Here is a 20,712-nt window from a genome sequence, read left to right on the forward strand (position 1 = left end):
TGTAAAGTAACAAAATGTGAAAAAAGTCAAGGGGTCTGAATACTTTCCGAATGCACTGTATAGTTGATGATCAGCATCCTCACAGATGTATTCCTTTTGTCCAGGTGGGTGAGGGCAGTGTGCAGTGCAATGGTGATTGCGTCGTGCATGAATCTGTCAGGGCGGTAGGGGAATTGGAAAGGGTCGAGTGTATCGTCGAGGGAGGAGGACCTGATGTAGCCTCTCAAAGCACTTCATGATGACTTGAATGCTACGTTTGGTAGTCATTCAGTTTAGTTACTTTCCCTTTCTTTGGAAAGAGGCATGCTACTGGAAATCTTAAAGCAGGTGGGGATAACGGCCTGAGCAAGAGAGAGATTGAAAATGAGAGAAAACACATCTGCTAGCTGGTCTGCACCTTACTCTCCGAGGACGCGGCTAGGGAAGCTGTCTGGGCCGGCAGCCTTGCGAGGGTTAACACGTTGAAATTATTTCTATGCGTCCTATATGGAGACCGTAAGCACGTAGTCCTCGTTGTCTTCATGGTCTCTCCTCAGTGGATCAGAGTCGTTATGCTCGAAGAGGGAGACAAAGGTGTTTAGCTCGTCCAGTAGAATTGCGTTGCTGTTCACAACTGGCTTTCTTTTTGTTGTTAGAATGATGATCGTTAGAAGCCCCTGCCACATACACCTCGTGTCCAACCCCTTTAATTGTCCACACTTTGTGTCTCGTTACCTTGATTGATCTGGTAAGTTGTATTTGTTCTGTTTAACCATACGCTTGTCCCCGGTATTCATCTCTTCTTCAGTTTCCTGACAATGCTGCCGGCAATCCACGTGTTTTTATGAGTGCAGTGGCTGAGTAGACGTATTCATTGACCTTATCTCCAGAGGCTACCGGAACATATTCCAGTCCATGTGAACAAAACAGTATTGGAGCGTGGATTCTGATTGATCAGACCAGCGTTGTACAGACCTAACCACCGGAACTTCCCTCTTGAGTCTTTGTTTGTAGGTGGGGAGGAGCAAAATGGAGTCAGGGTCTGATTTGCCTAAAGGAGGACGGGAGCGGGCCTTATACCCGTGTCGGAAAGGTGTGTAGCAATGGGCAGCAGTATCATTTCCGTGAGTTGGACAGTCAATGTGTTAATACTAATTCTGGAGCACGGTCCTCAAATGACTTTTGTTAAGTTTTGTTGACTTTTGTTGACTTTTGTTGACTTTTGTTAAGTCCCCTGCAACAATGAATATTGCCTCATGATACTCAGGGTCCAATGAAGATCATTAAGAGCATTTTTGTTGTCAGCTTGGAGTGGGATGTACACAGCCATGGCGATAATCACTGAGAACTGTCTCGGAAGGTAAAAAATATTTGATGACCAAGTATTCCAAGTCAGGAGAGCAGAAGCTCCCGAGTTCCTGTACGCTTCCCACATCACACCTCTTGTTATTGGTCATAAAGCAGATCCCAACGTCTTTGATCTCGCCAGGGAGAGCCCGCTTCCTATCCGCTCGATGAACTGTAAAACGCACTGGTTATATATAATCTGTTAGGATGTCGGAAGAAAGCCAAGTCTCAGAAAAACAGAGTATGTTGTAGATTCTGATGTCCCTCTGCAAGGAGATCCTCGCTCTTAGATCATCAAGTTAATTCACTAATTACTAAACATTGTGTCCTCTGCAATGGAGGACAGGTCTCAATTGGACTAAGACCCTGCACGTCTGCCTCTCAATCAGCGTCTTCTGTCTTCTCCGGCAGGACTCCCAGGCTGACCGGCACCTTACCAAAGAAGCTACACAATTTTTCTGCAATCTCTGGGAATTTGGGAAGTTTGGGTGGACGGTGAGTACACAGAGATTCATATTCCAATAGTTCTACCTGGGTGTATGAAGTAATACACAAAACAAACTGAATAAGAACATTTTAGAAAAACAGAAAAAGTAGAAACCTGCAAAGTTTTGTAGGCTAGGCTACCATATTCATCATCGCCATCTTGGGTAGGCTATCATTTGATTATTGATGTAAAAATGTTAGTTAGCTAGCTCAATAATTTTGTTACTGATGTAGGCTACCGGAACGCATGAGATAATTGTTTAAAACTTTACAATAAAGTATTTTACATGACTGGAGACTTTGGCAGAACCTTTTTTAATACCGCAAATGATCGAAATGACACACTACTTGAACAATGACAAACTGAGAATCTCAGATCAATAAAAATAACTTTTTATCTTGAATCCATCCATGGCCTAGGCCAAGGTGTGTGGACACTATTATTATTATACAATATGAGGAGGATATTATAATCATAAAAAAGCTTTCCAGTTTCACTAACCCACCCAATGAGGCGCAGCTCTCTCGCCATGCGGTCATGCCAAAAGACTGTCTCTCTCTTGTTTAACTTTTTAAAACAATGTTTGCTCAATAAGTCCACTTGAAAGTTGATCAAATATTTTGGTAGCCTACAGCAGACAGATTAGAGTCTTGCATGCTGGGTACTGACAGATTTTCTGCGCGTTCCCGACTGTAGCCTATGCCTTAATATTTGGCTACACACAATCCATAGCTGGGCAATTCTTTAAAGACGCTGTTGATCCTCTGTGGCAAAATTATAGGGCTAATCCTGGTGTAGTAGGTTATTCTTAATTTTTGAACAGACAGCAATCATTCTATAACTTTGGCAAATGTATTTCAATTCATCATGGGTGCTGCAGCACCTCTAGCACACTTCCTGTGGCTATGATTCTATAAGTTAAAATATGAGGAAGTACTGCTGTCAGCCAAACAGACCGAATCTTTATGATGATGTAAATCAAGTGCTGTCAAGTGTTAATCAAATGTTTTGCGGCCTGGGCAGTACTGTTAAATTTGGTGGCTTGCTTCACAAATGGTGACCACATTTCAAGCCATGCGTGTTTGGATACCGGTCCCTGTGACCAATGGACAGGTAGGGGTGACTTAATGACTTGGGGGTAGTGTGTTCAGAACAACAATGACAAAAACTGTATTGAAAAAAAAACACCCCAAAAGGACACTTGGCAAGTGTGAGGGCAAAGAGGCAGGTGTTCGGGCACAGGTAGACCCTTATATGTGCACGTGCAGGCAAGCATAAAATGTCTGTTTTACTGTAAGCCTAGGGGCCTTGCTACATTTTCCTTTTCAGTACGGGGAAAGTAGTCTTTAAAAAACGTGTCAAGCTGGGAAGATAAGGTACTGTAAGTAAACCATTTTTCCCCACCAACTTTCCATTCATTTATCGCCTAGCCAGGCCCTATGCCAACCCTATTCATCACGACAGCGAGAGAGCCAGGGGAGGCAATTTTTAAAAGAGCCAGTTCGTCTTTTATACCAAACATTCCCTCATCCACCGTTGTACCTTTTCACCAGGAAACACACAGCTACATCAACTCAGCATGTTCCCTTCAAAAGAGAAATGTTGCCCAGGCCCAGGAGGGAGGGATGTAGGGAAGGACGGAGGGAGGGGGAGAAAGAAAGAAAGTCAGAGACCAAGTTGTAGTCCAAATGGCAGTATTTTTCCTATATAGTGCCCTAACTTTGACCAGAGCCCTATGGTCCCTAGTGCAATATAAAGGGAATAGTAAAATGTAGGCCCCAGAATTCGACAGCTTGACAAAAGGGCCAAGAAGTTGAGAGAGGGAGTGAAAAACCAGGGCTGCATCTCATCTAAAGTGTGTGCGCAAAGGGCCAGAGAGGCACTGGAGAGATGGCTTTGAGTTAGCTCATCACACACAGACAGACAATCAGAAGCCTCCACTGTCTTACAATGAGTACTGCTCTGCATGGGGACCTCTGAAAACTGCTGGCCGAGCATAAATGGCCCCTTTGTTCTATTCTATAGCTTGGTAGAACAGTAATAAAAAAACATTTAAATCTCCAAGTCCCCGATGCTAGAATATAAAGAGAAGCTTGGCACTTGCAGAGGAGAATGCTGAGGATGCTTTGATTGTGTTATGGCTGACTTAAGAGGGAGATGAGGGAACAGAGAGGGGGAGAATTTTGGCCAGAAAGATGCCCATTTGGCAGTTGAATGCAAGGTTATTTTAAATGAAGGACCGTGGTTGCGTCCAAAATGGCAATATACTACCTACATGGCGATCTACTTTTGACCAGAAGCCTATGGGACATAGGCCATGTCATTAAAGACATTATAATGTTGTGTTTTAAATGTAATTTCCACTCCTAACAAGAAAAAACAGTAAAGTTTTGAGCTTGATCTTTGAACATCTAAGTACATTTTATGTAAATAGTGGATAGTATCCATTTACAATGCATTCGGAAAGTATTCAGACCTCTTGACTTTTTCCAGATATTGTTACGTTACAGCCTTATTATAACATTTATTAAATAGTTTTTTTCCATCATCAATCTACACACAATACCCCATAATGACAAAACAAAACAAAAAAAATTATAGATTTTTTTGCAAAAATACTTTGAAGCACCTTTGGCAGTGATTACAGCCTTGGGTCTTCTTGGCTATGACGCTACAAACTTGGCACATCTGTATTTGGGGAGTATCTCCCATTCTTCTCTGCAAATCCTCTCAAGCTCTGTCAGGTTGGATGGGGAGTGTCGCTGCACAATTATTTTCAGGTCTCTCTAGAGATGTTAGATCGGGTTAAAGTTCGGGCTCTGGCTGGGCCATTCAAGGATATTCAGAGACTTGGCTAGAAGCCACTCCTTCGTTATCTTGGCTGTGTGCTTAGGGTCGTTGTCCTGTTAGATGGTGAACCTTTGTCCCAGTCTGAGGTCCTGAGCACTCTGGAGAAGGTTTTCATAGAGGATCTCTCTGAACTTTGCTCCATTCATCAACCCCTAGATCCTAACTAGTCTCTCAGGCCATGCCACTGAAAAACATCCCCAAAGCATGATGCTGCTACCACCATTCTTCACCGTAAGGATGATGCCAGGTGTCCTTCAACATTGAGTCTTGGCATTCAGGCCAAAGAGTTCAATCTTGGTTTCATCAGACCAGCGAATCTTGTTTCTCATGGTCTGAGAGACTTTTGCTGAGGAGTGGCTTGCGTCTGGCCACTCTACAATAATGGCCTGATTGGTGGAATGCTGCAGGAATGGTTGTCCTTCTAGAAGGTTCTCCCATCTCCACAGAGGAGCTCTGTCAGAGTGACCATCGGGTTCTTGGTCACCTCCCTGACCAAGGCCCTTCTCCCCCAATTGCTCAGTTTGGCCAGGCAGGCTGCTCTAGGAAGCATCTTGGTGTTTCCAAACTTCTTCCATTTAAGAATGATGGAGGCCATGGTGTTCTTGGGGACCTTTAATGCTGCAGACTTTTTTTGGTACCATTCCCCACACACATTTGCACACACACATCTCAATACTATACTGAACAAAAATATAAACAACATGTAAGGTGTTGGTCCCATGTTTCAGAAAAAAAATGTCTCTCCAATCTTGTGCAAAAATTTCTTTAGATCCATGTTAGTGACCATTTCTCTTTTGACAAGATAATCCATTCACCTGACAGGTGTGGCATATCAAGAAGCTGATTTAATAATAAACAGCATGATCACTACACAGATGCACTCTGTGCTCGGGACAATAAAAGGCCACTCTAAAATGTGCAGTTTTGTCAAACAACATAATGTCACAAATGTCTCATGTTTTGATGGAGCGTGCAATTGGCATGCTGCCTGCAGGAATGTCCACCAGAGCATTGAATGTTAATTTCTCTACCATAATCCACCTCCAAAGTCGTTTTAGAGAATTTGGCAGTATGTCCATCTGGCCTCATAACCGCAGAGCACATGTAACCATGCCAGCTCGGGACCTCCACATCTAGCTTCTTCACCTGCGGGATCGTCTGAGACCAGCCACCCGGACAGCTGATGTAACTGAGGAGTATTTCTGTCCTGAAAGCCCTTTTCCCATTTATGTGAAATACATAGATTAGGGCCTAATTAATTAATTTAAATTGACTGATTTCGTTATATGGGGCGGCAGGGTAGCCTAGTGGTTAGAGCGTTGGACTAGTAACCGAAAGGTTGCAAGTTAAAATCCCCGAGCTGACAAGGTACAAATCTGTCGTTCTGTCCCCGAACAGGCAGTTAACCCACTGTTCCTAGGCCGTTATTGAAAAATAAGAATTTGTTCTTAACTGACTTGCCTAGTTAAATATATATAAAAAAAAGGTACATTTGTAAGTCGCTCTGGATAAGAGCATCTGCTAAATGACTTTAAAAAAATAAAAATAAATAAATAAATATGGACTGTAAGTCTTTGATATTGTTGCATGTTGTGTTTGTATTTTCGTTCAGTATATCTACCATCTACCTCGTGCTAAAAATACCTCACTAGGTCACTAGGTCCGGCTTCAGACGATCTTATCTGATTCATATGAAGCCTTAACCGATGGTGGTTTCAAGACAACAGGGAAATCGGATTACCAAGTTAAGCTGACCCATTCAGATCCTCACAGGACAGTCATGACATCTTGCACTCAAAGACTTGGCCTCTATTGGTTGACCGACCCAACTATAGCTACAGTAGGCTACTCATGATGTATTGCTTGTTTATTATTTGCTTTTGATGTGCTTTGAGATTATGAAAGCGCTATAGAAATGTGATCAATTATTATTACATGAATGTGCCGGTGAAGCACAGGAAATTGATGAGGAAGTGTGGTTAAGTGTTGTTAAAGGGGAAATGTATTCGTACAGAACAACACATTATTTATATTTTTATTAAACCTTTATTTTGACAAGGAAGTCATACTGAGAGTAGGGTCTGGATAAATACATCAAACATATATACAATATACAAAAACAAACACATTTATCAATATAGAGGTCTCTGATTATTTCTCTGAACTGACCAAGGGGTACCAGCACATCTAATTTCTGAGATCTCTGTGAGTTGTTCCACATAAAGCGAGCAAAACAACTAAAAGCAGCTTACCCATCTCTGTAGAGACTGAAGGGGCCTCGAGTGTTATCCAAGCCTTTGACCGGGTTTGGTAATTTGTAAGTCAAAATTGAATTAATGATGATAGATACATAAGAGGTTTCTGCTTGAGAGCTTTGTAAATAAACACAAAAGAGTGCTGCTCTCTCCTTAAACTCAAAGAGGCCCTACCCACTTTCTGATACACAACACTTGTGAGTTCTATAACCATCACCAGTAATAAGGGCACAATGGGAAACAGAATCTAGTGGTTTAAGTTTAACCTTTTCATACGTGAGTTCCAAATATCTCTAACAGTTGCCCCAGCGTGAGTTGTTTCATGCACGAGATGTCAGAATGTTCCAAAATGTGATTATTACGCAACAGGACAGTTAACACGCGATGCCTGCTAGATATCTATAGGCTATGTTTCAACTTGTCAATTTCAAATTCAATTTTTTTCCAACAAGTTGAAATTTCTAACAACAGTTTGAATTGAGGTGTGTTCCGCCTCATTAATTCACATAGAAGTAGCCCATTTCAGCATTTATGTTTGAGGCTTTACTGAGCCGACAAACTTCTCTCTTCGAAGAGAGCCCACGCACTTCACCAATGTTAGCGCAGATCAAGTATGCAGATATTTGCGCAATCTTGTACGAATTGGCACATTTTCTGTCTGGCGCTCGCATAACCTTCCTTGTTGTTTTCCTTACAAATAATAACTTTGGACAAGTGTGCATTCCTATTAAAGTAAGTTCCTTATTTTCTGTATATCGTGTTGTCGTTTCTACTGTATGGAGCATAATGTATTTACAGTTGTATTCACATGTTTTCAAGTTCTGGTGACAAATAATGCATTCTGATTATTGCATAGCTTGTAATGGACACCTATGATGTGTGTAAAATACTTTTATGAAGGTTGCAATGATTATAATGAGCTAATGCTAAGCTGTTTGCCAGCTATGTGTGGCGCTATGTTTGTTGACATTATACAATGCATTCTGGGTGTTAAGTAAACTTATGCCAGACCAAAGATGTTATAATGAGGTGAAGGAATGGTTCACTCATCTTTCGGATAAACTTCCAGAAGTGAATGAATGGAAGTGAATGATTGTAGACAACACACCCCCTTCAACATGCATTCTATAAACAGACCAAACTCATCTGGTCTCCTCTTATTATCTTTGATTGATGTGAAAAAACAAACATGCTGGCGTGCGCAAAAGACCCATCGTCGGATTACTTTTCGATTTTTTTTTGATCAATGGTGATGTGATTAATTATAAATAGTAATTGCTATTAGCTAATTCATATTGTAGTTCCTGTCAGCCGAGCGTTATAAAAATATGACCGCTTGTGCTAGGACAATGTAGACTTACATTTTCCAGTTTGGATGTTAACTTCTACTTCCACACAATCCCGGATCCACCCCCATCAGTAAAAAAACTGACTAGCATAGCCTAGCATAGCGTCACAAGTAAATACTAGCATCTAAATATCATTAAATCACAAGTCCAAGACACCAGATGAAAGATACACATCTTGTGAATCCAGCCATCATTTCTGATTTTTAAAATGTTTTACAGGGAAGACACTATGTAAATCTATTAGCTAACCACGTTAGCAAAAGACATCACTTCTTTACTCCACCATTTTTTTACTCCATCAGTAGCTATCACAAATTCGACCAAATAAAGATATAAATAGCCACTAACCAAGAAACAACTTCATCAGATGACAGTCTGATAACATATTTATTGTATAGCATATGTTTTGTTAGAAAAATGTGCATATTTCAGGTATAAATCATAGTTTACCATTGCAGCCACCATCACAACTCTCACCAAAGCGACTAGAATAACTACAGAGAGCAACGTGAATTATCTAAATACTCATCATAAAACATTTCTGAAAAATACACAGCGTACAGCAAATGAAAGACAAAGATCTTGTGAATCCAGCCAATATTTCAGATTTTTTAAGTGTTTTACAGCGAAAACACAATATAGCATTATATTAGCTTACTACAATAGGCAACCACACAGCAGCATTGATTCATGCGCGTTAGCGATAGCGAATAAACCAGCAAAAGATATTACATTTTTGACTAACCTTCTCAAAACTTCCTCAGATGACAGTCCTATAACATCATATTACGCAATACATAGAGTTTGTTCGAAAATGTGCATATTTAGCGGCACAAATCGTGGTTATACAATGAGAAAAGTAGCCAGGCTGCCAACAATATGTCGGGAGAAATCTTGGGAGAGGCACCTAATCTAATCGATAACTAATCATAAACTTGACAAAAAAATACAGGTTGGACAGCAAATGAAAGATACATTAGTTCTTAATGCAATCGCTGTGTTAGATTTTTAAAATTAACGTTACTACAACATACAGCGTGCGTTAAAGCGAGACCGCACCTAGATTATTGGCAGAATATCTATTCTACATTTTTCAACAACGAATTAACATCATAAATACTTCTTACTATTTTATGAGCTTCCATCAGAATCTTGGGCAAGGTGTCCTGAGTCCAAAAGAATCGTTGCTTGGTTGTATATTGTCCTCTTCAACATTCGATTTAGCAGTAAACATTAGCCATGTGGCAAAGACGTGTCCGACTCACTAAAACGCAGGACGATTAAATATCCGAAAATCGCAATATACCGATATAAACTGATATAACTCGGTTTAATATAACAACATTATGATGTCTTTAACACCTATAACGAATAAAAACATGGCCGGATATATCTAAGGCCTATAACCGGAGCGTTCTAGAGCCACAGCCAGATGTCCTTCCTGCGTCAGAGCGAAGTGAACAAAGACCGGACCCTTCGTTCCCAGGCCATTTATAACCTCTCAGTTCTGCCTAGCAACCCCATTTCAACTCTCACTATTCGCTGACACCCAGGGGAAGACGTATGCAGTGCATCTCAACCAATAGAAGAGGCAGATTTATAAACAGATCTCAGAACAGCTTGCAGAATTCAGCATTCTCACATCCTCATAGGAAAATTGCTCTAAGTCCAGTTCTGTTTTACTCACAGATATAAATTGAAACGGTTTTAGAAACTAGAGAGTGTTTTCTATTCAATAGTAATAATAATATGCATATTGTACGAGCAAGAATTGAGTACGAGGCAGTTTAATTTGGGAACGAAATTATTACAAAGTGCAAACAGCACCCCCTATTGAGAAGAATTTATACTGTAGCTACTTCTGTGAATGTCTGAACATTGCATCCAAAAATAAACTGGTAACATTCTGGACATAACTTTGAAAGGAAAGTTATTTTTCCGTGAAAAATGTTTCTGTGAAAAAACAGTGTGACCAGCTCAAATGCTGATTGTTGTGTCAAACGAAACTGGACGTTCTAAAAAAGCGTTCTAATCAAACCAGTTTGAGTGTACGCTGCAGGGACCACTGTAGAATGATCACACCCGCTTGTTGGTATGTGTGAAAAGGTAAAATGGTAATAATATCCCTATAATAAAATTAGGCATAAAAGTGGCCTGGGCAATTGTATTCCTGTTAACAAAAGTCAGATATGGTTTGTTTCTGTAGAAGAAACCCACCCTAAACTTCAACTTATTCACCAGCTCAGTGACATGTTTTTTTTTTTGCTTAGGGTTCTCCCACTTCTTTTTCACCCATGCATGTGACAGCTGCCACTCCAGCTCACACTCTTCATGTAGATTCTGAAAAGACATTGGATGAAGTACATTATCCAGAACATGAGCAGAGTAAAGAATTGTGTGAACTTTCTGTAGATAGCTAGACTGTGCAGTGAATATACTTGGTCAAATTAGAGGGCCAAGGTGAAACAGTGACAAATGCAATTTCCCATTACTTTTACCATAACAGGTTATGTGCAAAGAAACTAGCTAGACCCATTCAGGCTGTAACCGTTCAGGTAGAAACTAATATTATATAGCATGAACATTATAATCAGGTCAACACAAATAAATCGAAATGGAAAATCAGTAGAACTAGAAGAAAAGAGAGGTGTTGGGACTAACACCACTGTGTAAATTACTCATTTAGGCTGGCGTTATTAACGTTAGCTAGTAGCAGTGCACAGTGCTATGGCAAGAGCACTAACTATGGCCACGTGACTTAATCAAAAACTTTTTTGCAGCATTTCTCCTATCGTGTTTGCCACTGAACTAAATGCCTGGTATTGTCACCAGACCCTGTAACAGTTTACACACAAGCCCTGGAATTTACAACAAGTAGCTAGCTAGCTAGCTAATTAGGCCAATCTTAAATATGAAGTTGTCGCTCAATAGCAAGCAAGTAATGCTAAAGCTAACGTTAATGTTCAAACAGTTATAACTTCTAGTCCTACTACTGCACGTAGCTAGCTAAAGCCACGGCAGGCAGTAGGCTGCAGATCTGTTGCAAATAAGTAATGTTATAATGAAACAGGCGTGATCATTTTAAGAACAAAAAATACTTACATTTGAACACCACTGCAGAAGCTTCGCTATTCGCCATCATTAAAGTTGTTTTGTTGTTTACTTGACGAGATCTAGCTATCAAAATGCACAGCCCTACTCTTCCAATGCACCGTGGCTGTGAAATTCACAAAAAGTATGCAGCGAATTCTACAAGATGAAAAGTCGAATTAATATAACATCCTGGCATGTAAAGCATAATATATTTTCAAAAAACCACAGTTTTTTCCCGCTATTTGTTGATTTCAGTAGCACATTCCAATATCTAATTAACACTAGCATCGCAAAAATAACCATTATTGTTTTTGAGAAGGCCTTATGTAGAATTTATTAGTACATTTTTTCAAATAACACAATAGCATTTTCATTAGTTATGTTACTGTAGGCTATATGTAAAAACAGAAAACACGAAATTCAAGTGTTCAATCAATTTTATTCATGGATTGTCTTTGTTACAACTATGAAATAGAATGTGTTAGAACACAGTAAAAGCTTATTTTTATAAAGACAAAATACAATTTAAATAACCCAACCACCAAGACCCACGTCAAGACACGTGGTCAAATTATGAAAAAATCAGTAGCCTATACATTATTATAAGCGCCACGTGAACTTAATAAATAGTGAACCTTAGCACAAAAGCAATAATGGCATTATTGAATATAAATGTTGATATGACAGCAGTCAAAAATAGTAAATTATTTTCAGTGTCACGTTCTGACCTTAGTTCATTTTGTCTCTATTTTGGTTTGGTCAGGGCGTTCTATGTTTTGTTCTATGTTTTGTATTTCTGTGTTTGGCCTGGTATGGTTCCCAATCAGAGGCAGCTGTCAATCGTTGTCTCTGATTGAGAACCATACTTAGGTAGCCTGTTCCCACCTGTGTTTGTGGGTAGTTGTTTCCTGTTTTGTGTTGTGTCACCTTGCAGGACTGTTTCGATTTTCGTTGTTTCACTTTTGTTATTTTGTGTCTGTGTTCAGTTATAATAAATTTAACATGGACACGTACCACGCTGCATTTTGGTCCAATCCTTCCTATTCCTCATCCGAAGAAGACGACTATCGTTACAAGTCAGCTCGTGCTTTTCTGCATCGTCACGCAATGGCATCAGTTGGATTTCATTTAGCTGTTATCCCTTGTCCTAACAGTTGACACAATTTTCATAACATTCACTTGCTTGACATACCTTTGTTTGGTTGTAGTGCGTAATAGTCTCCGGTTTTCTCTTTGTGTCCTGTCGTCTTTTTGTTCTTCAGCACCACTGTATTGTTGTGGAGTACAATGGCTGTGCCGGTGCCTTATTTTGCACAGATGGAGGGAGCTCCCTTCTTCCTTTGTTCATGGTGCAGGCCAGACTTGTTTTCCTTGCAAGCAAGTTGTTCGCCAATTACAGTGAAATTAAGAAATTGTCCATGGTGACAGTTCTCCCCTTGCCAACATAAGGTTCCACAAGCCTCATCAGCACATTCTTCGACACTAGCTCACCTGCTGTGCTGCCTGATGTGGATATTTTCCCAGATATTGAACGCCATTCAACATGTACAAATATGCATGCTCTCACTGTGTAGCCTACTCCAAGTAGGCCAGAGTAGACTGATAAGACACCGTTATAAGATAAAAATGAGAATGGATCAATACAATGAATGGCCCGCCCTGTTCTTCATTCACAATTGGTGATCACATAATTATGCATTATTCGCTTCCTCACACCCATTCTCCCTATCATACTTTAGTTTATTTATATCATCTGTTGTTAATAAGTGTGAAATTAGTTTCGTATAGTTTAGGTTCAAGGCAATTATCGGGGTGATTATCAGCTGGCACTGCACTCCCATAGGGCGGTGCACAATTGGCCCAGCATTGTCCGGGTTAGGGTTTGGCCGGGGAAGGCCTAGTTAAATTTAAAAAACGTTCAACTGTCAGAAGAAGGAGCGGAGCAGGCCCTACTGCTGGGAGAAGGAGATGTCCTCCTAAAACTGGTTATAACTCCAGTTCTGTTTGTGATATTAAGATGCTTACACCAACAGTGTGTTATATAGACTTATTTATGTGTCACGTTCGTCATAAGTAGTAGATCAAGATGCAGCGTGGTATGTTTCCATCCTTTATTATGGAATAGAAAACTTCAAAGAACAAAAACAACAAAACGTGACGCGAATATAATGCTCATAGACAAGATCCCACAAAGCACAATGGGAAATGGCTACCTAAATATGATCCCCAATCAGAGACAACGATAAACAGCTGCCTCTGATTGGGAACCATACTAAGCCAACATAGAAATATAATTCACCTAGATAACCCACCCTTAAATCACACCCCGACCTAACCAACATAGAGAATAAAAGCTCTCTATGGTCAGGGCGTGACATTAATGACCGCGGCAGCTTTCCAATCTAGGGGAATCTCAGACGATACGAAAGAGAGGTTGAACAGGCTAGTAATAGGGGTTGCAATAATTTCGGCAGATCATTTTAGAAAGAGAGGGTCCAGATTGTCTAGCCCGGCTGATTTGTAGGGGTCCAGATTTTGCAGCTCTTTCAGAACATCAGCTATCTGGATTTGGGTGAAGGAGAAGTGGGGGAGGTTTGGGCGAGTTGCTGTGGGGAGCGCAGGGCTGTTGACCGGGGTAGGGATAGCCAGGTGGAAAGCATGGCCAGCCGTGGAATAATGCTTATTGAAATTCTCAATAATTGTGGCTTTATCGGTAGTGACAGTGTTTCCTAGCCTCAGTGCAGTGGGCAGCTGGGAGGAGGTGCTCTTATTCTCATGCTCTTATTTACTCTCATGGGTGGCCAATAAGATCTAGTTGAAAGCCATGCCTCCTGAAAATAACCTAAGGATTACATAAAAAATGACCCAGCTGCTAGGTCAACCCAGCATGAGGGTAAAAAATGCCCAACTGATGGTTAAATTAACCCATGTTTGTGTAATCCCAACTACCAAACCTACTGGGTTATTCACGTAACACAACTGGCCGGGTTAAAACAACCCACTGTATGTTCTATCCAGTATAACCAGCGCTGGGTTACTAAATAACCCAAATCGGGTTGTTTTTAACATAGCATTTTTAGAGTGAGGATAAAACTAACTGGAATGGAGCTAAGCGCAGGCAAAATCCAAGAGGAAAACCTTTCCACCAGACACTGGAAGACAAATTCACCTTTCAGCAGGACAATAACCTAAAACACAAGCCCAAATCTACCCTGGAGATGTTTTCTATAACAGTGAGTGTTCCTGATTGTCCGAGTTACAGTTTTGATTAAATCTGCTGGAAAATCTATGGCAAGACTTAAACATGTCTGTATAGCAATGAACAACAATTTGGCATAGCTTGAATAATTTTGGAAAGAATAAAGGGTACATATTGCACAATCCAGGTGTGCAAACACCTCTGACACTCAGCAAAAGTTTGTGAAAAATATTATTTAAATTTTTTTGTATTATATTCTTCGCACAATAAAATACAGTGAGCCCCAAAAGTGTTGGGACAGTGACATTTTTTATTGTTGTTTTGGCTCTGTACTCCAGCACTTTGGATTTTAAATGAAAAGTGCAGACTGACAGTTTCATTTGAGGGTATTTTCTTCTACATTGGGTGAATCATTTAGAAATTACAGCAATTTTTGTACATAGTCCCACCATTTTAGTGGACCAAAAGTATTGGGACAAATTCACTTAAAGTGTATCAAAGTAGTAACATGTAAAATGTTTGGCCCCATATTCATAGCACACAATGACTACATCAAGCTTGTGACTACACATTTGTTGGATACATTTGTTCTGGTTGTGTTTCAGATTATTTTGTGCCCAATATAAATGTATAGTAAGTAATGTAATGTGTCATTTTGGAGTCACTTTTATTGTAAATAAGAATATATGTTTCTAAACACTTCTACATTAGTGTGGATGCTACCATGATAATGAATAATCCTGAATTAATCATGAATAATGGTGAGTGAGTAATTTACACACGCATAAATATCACACGCTAACCTCTCACCATTGCAATATAAAGGGAGTGTAGCATTTTTAATGGGTATGATATGTATGCCTCTGTAACTTTCTCCGTCATTGTATCATTTCAAATCCACAGTTCTGGAGTATAGAACCAAAATAACAACACATTTGTCACTGTCCCAATACTTCTGGAGCTTACTGTATATGTGTGTTGACTGTGATAAGGGCACAACTCACAGACACACACAAAATACAGAGATACTGTAATGTACATTTGTGACTGAAGGTATTTGAAATGGCTGGAGGGGGAGTTAACCTTAACACAACATACAGATGCTCGATTATCAATGACTGTCTGATCCTCAAGTATGATGTCCTTCTGTCATTTGCCAATGTGAGAGATAAAAACAAATAGGCAACATATTTTTTCGGTCCAAAATATGCAAGTACAAAACCATGCCGTCAGAAAGTTACACATCTCTCATTCCTTTCCCTTCTTCATTCACATAAGCAGAATAATCTGACATTGAACTTTTCAACCGGCTGATCAAATTCGTCTTGCAAATGCTCAAGGAATGAATGCGACAAGAAGTAATCTGTGGGTTCAATTCCAACAGGGCCCATTCAGATTCACAGCTGGGAAAGTTAGGTGGCGATAGTGGTGGCAGATAGAGAAAGTAGCTGCTGACAAGGCAGTAATAAGAGGATTAAAGATGCATTACCTGTGTTCAGATTCATGGATGGAGAAGATGACTCCTGACGTGGAGGACTTCTGCTGGATGGACGCCAGGAAGGTAAATTCACTTTTACTCCTGAAGAGCTGCACCACCTTCTCTGTGATGTGGGCTGGCGCGTGGACTGCTCTCCCCACATCTGGGGGATGAGAGAGAAAGAACAGCAATCAGGGAAAGGCATGTTCGCTGCTTTCACAGTAGACGAGTCGACATCCTGTCTGCCTGCTAAGTTTCAGGCTTCACCAAGTAGGGGAAAAGAAGACAGAAAAGTGATTGCGTCCCAAATGGCAACATGTTCGCAATGTTGTGCAATACATTTGACCGGGCAAATGCGGCCATTTGGCACACACACAGAGAAAAACAATGTCTGAGGCAGGGCCTGAAACACTGCTAACGTTTTGTAAATAAGAATTTGTTCTTAAGCAAGAACAAAAATATATATGAACCATTTACCTGGATGCGGTCCCAACCCAGAAGTGCGTTAACCTGTTGGGGATGGGGGCGCTGTTTAGACTATTTATGCTAATGTGGCTAATTTTTTAAACGGCTTCCCACAAAATCCTTGATCGTACAATATGCATATTATTATTATTATTGGATAGAAAACAGTCTATAGTTTCTATAGGAGTTGAAATTTTGTCTCTAAGTGGAACAGAGCCCATTCTACAGCAATTTCCCTGACATGGAGTCAGATTTGAGAAATGTTGGCCACTTTTCTGAAGTCAGTTAAAAGGGCACTGTCGTTGCTATGACTATACGGACACTTCTTACGTCTTCCCCTGGATGCCTTTACGTGATGACGATTCCAACGGGGTCGATTGCTCGTTCACAGGCCCTACAAATGAAAAAAACCTTTAGCTAGCAAGTCTTTTCTTGCTGCGTAACGCGCGTGGAAGACACCGACCCTCTCCTGTTCCAAGCGTTAGTTTAGCCTGTTATATTTCTCCGGTCATCTTTTCACTCGTTATAGGAGTTACAAACATCATGAAGTAGTTAATTTAAAGCGTTTTATAGCAATTTATATCCGTTTAGTGCGATTTTGGGACATTTATTTTTGCAACGATGTGAAAAGTTGGGCACGCTTTTCAATTCATCCCGAACGCAGTTGACATTTCCACATGGCAAGAGGACAGCTTTCCACCAAAAGACGATTTCTCCCAAGAAAGGGATCCTTTGCCCAAGATACTGATGGAAGAACAGCTCAAGGTAGGACATTTTTATTATGATAAATCGTGTTTCTGTCGAAACATTTTAGTGGCTTAGGACGCCATGTTTTTTGACGTAGCTTCGCTTGGCGCAAACTGTATTGAAAAGTAAGGATAAATTAAAAAATGTAATAACGCAATTGTATTAAGAATTAAATTGTCTATCAATCCCTGTCCACCCTATATTTTTTAGTCACGTTTATGAGGATTTATGTATAAGAGTAGATCACTGTCTAAGTGGCGCAAGGACAAATTCTGACCAGCTGAGTTACATTTCACATTGTCTAACCATGATTTTGGTGGCTAAATATAAACATTTTCGATCAAACTGTATATGCATGTTGTAATGTGATGTTACAGGAGTGTCATCGGAAGAATTCTGAGAAGGTTAGTGAAAAAATTAATATCTTTTGGCGATGTTGACTTTTATCGCTCACTTTGGCTAGAATCAATGCTGGGCTGCTAATTGCTATGTGCTAAGCTAATATAACGATTTATTGTGTTTTCGCTGTAAGACACTTAGAAAATCTGAAATATTGTCTGTATTCACAGGATCTGTGTCTTTCGATTCGTGTATGCTGTGTATTTTTACGAAATGTTTGATGATTAGTAGTTAGGTAAACACGTTGCTCATTGTAATTATTCTAGTCCATTTGTGATGGTGGGTGCAATTGTAAACTATGAAGTCTACCTGAAATATGCACTTTTTTCTAACAAAACCTATCCCATACCATAAATATGTTATCAGACTGTCATCTAATGAGTTTTTTTGTTGGTTAGGGGCTATAAATATCTTAGTTTAGCCGAATTGGTGATGGCTACTGGTGTTGGTGGACAAATAAAAGATGGTGGATTATGCTAATGTGTTTTTAGGTAATAGATGTACATCTTTACATATTGTGTCTTCCCTGTAAAACATTTTAAAAATCGGAAATGTTGACTGGATTCACAAGATCTGTGTCTTTCATTAGCTGTATTGGACTTTAATGTGTGAAAGTTAAATATTTTAAAAATATATTTTTTTTGAATTTCGCGGCACTGGTTTTTCAGTGGGGGGGGGGGGGGGTGCCGCTAGCGCCACGCTGATCCTAGACAGGTTAAACACAGCAAATGTTTGGAACATTAGGATGAAATGTCCACTAACAAGTACAACAGCAAAACCGCCATCTTAAACTCAGCAAAAAAAAGAAACGGCCCTTTTTCAGGACCCTGTCTTTCAAAGAAAATTTGTAAAAATCCAAATAACTTCACAGATCTTCATTGTAAAGGGTTTAAACACCGTTTCCCATGTTTGTTCAATGAACCATAAATAATTCATTAACATGCACCTGTGGAACGGTTGTTAAAACTTCTTGTGGCTGCAGGGGCAGAATTGAGTAGCTTGGATGAAAAGGTGCCCAGAGTAAACTGCCTACTCCTCAGTCCCAGTTGCTAATATATGCATATCATTATTAGTGTTGGATAGGAAACACTCTAAAGTTTCTAAACCTGTTTGAATGATGTCTGTGAGTATAACAGAACTCATATGGCAGGCAAAAACCTGAGAAAAATATCCAACCAGGTAGTGGGAAATCTGAGGTTTGTAGGTTTTCAACTCATCGCCTATCGAATACACAGTGGGATATGGGTCAGTGTGCACTTCCTACGGCTCCCACTAGATGTCAACAGTCTGTAGAACCTTGTCTGATGCTTCTACTGTGAGGTGGGGCCAAAGGAGACGGGAATGAGTAAGGTCTACCATGACCTGACCATGCTCTGACCATGCGCGTTCACATGAGAGGGAGCTCTGTTCCATCGCACTTCTGAAGACAATGGAATTCTCCGGTTGGAACAAAATTGAAGACTTATGTTAAAAACATCCTAAAGATTGATTCAATACATCGTTTGACATGTCTCTACTGACTGTTACGGAACATTTTGACGTTTCGTCTGCTTTTAGTGAACGCACTTCCTGACTTTGGATTTGTTTACCAAACATAGCTATTTGGACATAAATCATGGACATTACCGAACAAAACGAACATTTCTTGTGGAAGTGGGAGTCCTGGGAGTGCATTCCGACGAAGATCAGCAAAGGTAAGTGAAGATTTATAATGCTATTTATAACTTTTGATGACTCCACAATTTGTCCACAAAACTCCACAATTCATTCAGCCACTTTTGTGGCTGAACGATGTTCTCAGATTATTGAATAATGTGCTTTTGCCGTAAAGCTATTTTGAAATCTGACACAGCGGTTGCATTAAGAACAAGTGTATCTTTAATTCTCTGTAAAACATGTATCTTTCATCAAAGTTTATGATGAATATTTCTGTTATTTGACGTGGCTCTCTGCAATTTCTCCGGATATTTTGGAGGAATTTCTGAACATGGCGCAAATGTAAACTGAAGTTTTTGGATATAATATGAACTTTATCGAACAAAACATATATGTATTGTGTAACATGAAGTCCTATGAGTGTCATCTGATGAAGATCATCAAAGGTTAGTGATAAAATTAATCTCTATTTCTCTTTTTGTGACTCCTGTCTTTGGCTGGAAAAATGGCTGTGTTTTTCTGAGATTTTGCGGTGACCTAACATAATCGTTTGTGGTGCTTTCGCTGTAAAGCCTTTTTAAAATCGGACACTGTGGTGGGATTAACAAGAAGTGTATCTTTAAAATGGTGTGAAATACTTGTATGCTTAAGGGATTTTAATTATGAGATTTCTGTTGTTTGAATTTGGCGCCCTGCACTTTCACTGGCTGTTGTCATATCGATCCCGTTAACGGGATTGCAGCCCTAAGAAGTTTTTAAGACACGAACAGCTTACAGATGGTAGGCAATTAAGGTCACAGTTATGAAAACTTAGGACACTAAAGAGGCCTTTCTACTGACTCTGAAAAACACCGAAAGATGGCCAGGGTCCCTGCTCATCTGCGTGAACGTGCATTAGGAATGCTGGAAAGAGGCATGAGGAATGCAGATGTGGCCAGGGCAATAAATTGCAATGTCCGTACTGTGAGATGCCTAAGACAGAGCTATAGGAAGAACAGCTGATTGGCCTCACAGTGGCAGACTACGTGTAACAACTCCTGCACAGGATCGGTACATCTGAACATCACACTGCGGGAAAGGTACAATATGGCAACAACAACTGCCCGAGTTACACCAGGAATGCACAATCCCTCCATCAGTGCTAAGACTGGACCAGACAGCACTGGCAAAAAGTGCTCTTCACTGACAAGTCGCGGTTTTGTCTCACCAGGGGTGATGGTCAGATTCGTGTTTATCGTCGAAGGAATGAGCGTTACACCGAGGCCTGTACTCTGGAGCGGGATCGATTTGAAAGTGGAGGGTCTGTCATGGTCTGGGGTGGTGTGTCACAGCATCATCGGACTGAGCTTGTTGTCATTTCAGGCAATCTCAATGCTGTGTTTTACAGAGAAGACAGCCTCCTCCCTCAT

At 40.2% G+C, this 20,712-nt stretch overlaps 1 protein-coding gene across 2 annotated transcripts in view; it reads right to left on the bottom strand.

The window, feature by feature from the left end:
- LOC129834291 (protein kinase C-binding protein NELL1-like) overlaps positions 1–20,712 on the bottom strand; it is a 466,854-nt gene that overhangs the window by 358,335 nt on the left and 87,807 nt on the right. For both annotated transcript variants that reach the window (XM_055899150.1, XM_055899149.1), the window contains exon 3: positions 16,049–16,199. In XM_055899150.1, coding sequence (XP_055755125.1) covers positions 16,049–16,199 — 151 coding nt within the window. The remainder of the gene's footprint in view (positions 1–16,048; positions 16,200–20,712) is intronic.

This window comes from Salvelinus fontinalis, chromosome 35 (genome assembly GCF_029448725.1).
Source record: "Salvelinus fontinalis isolate EN_2023a chromosome 35, ASM2944872v1, whole genome shotgun sequence".
NCBI classification, from domain to species: domain Eukaryota; kingdom Metazoa; phylum Chordata; class Actinopteri; order Salmoniformes; family Salmonidae; genus Salvelinus; species Salvelinus fontinalis.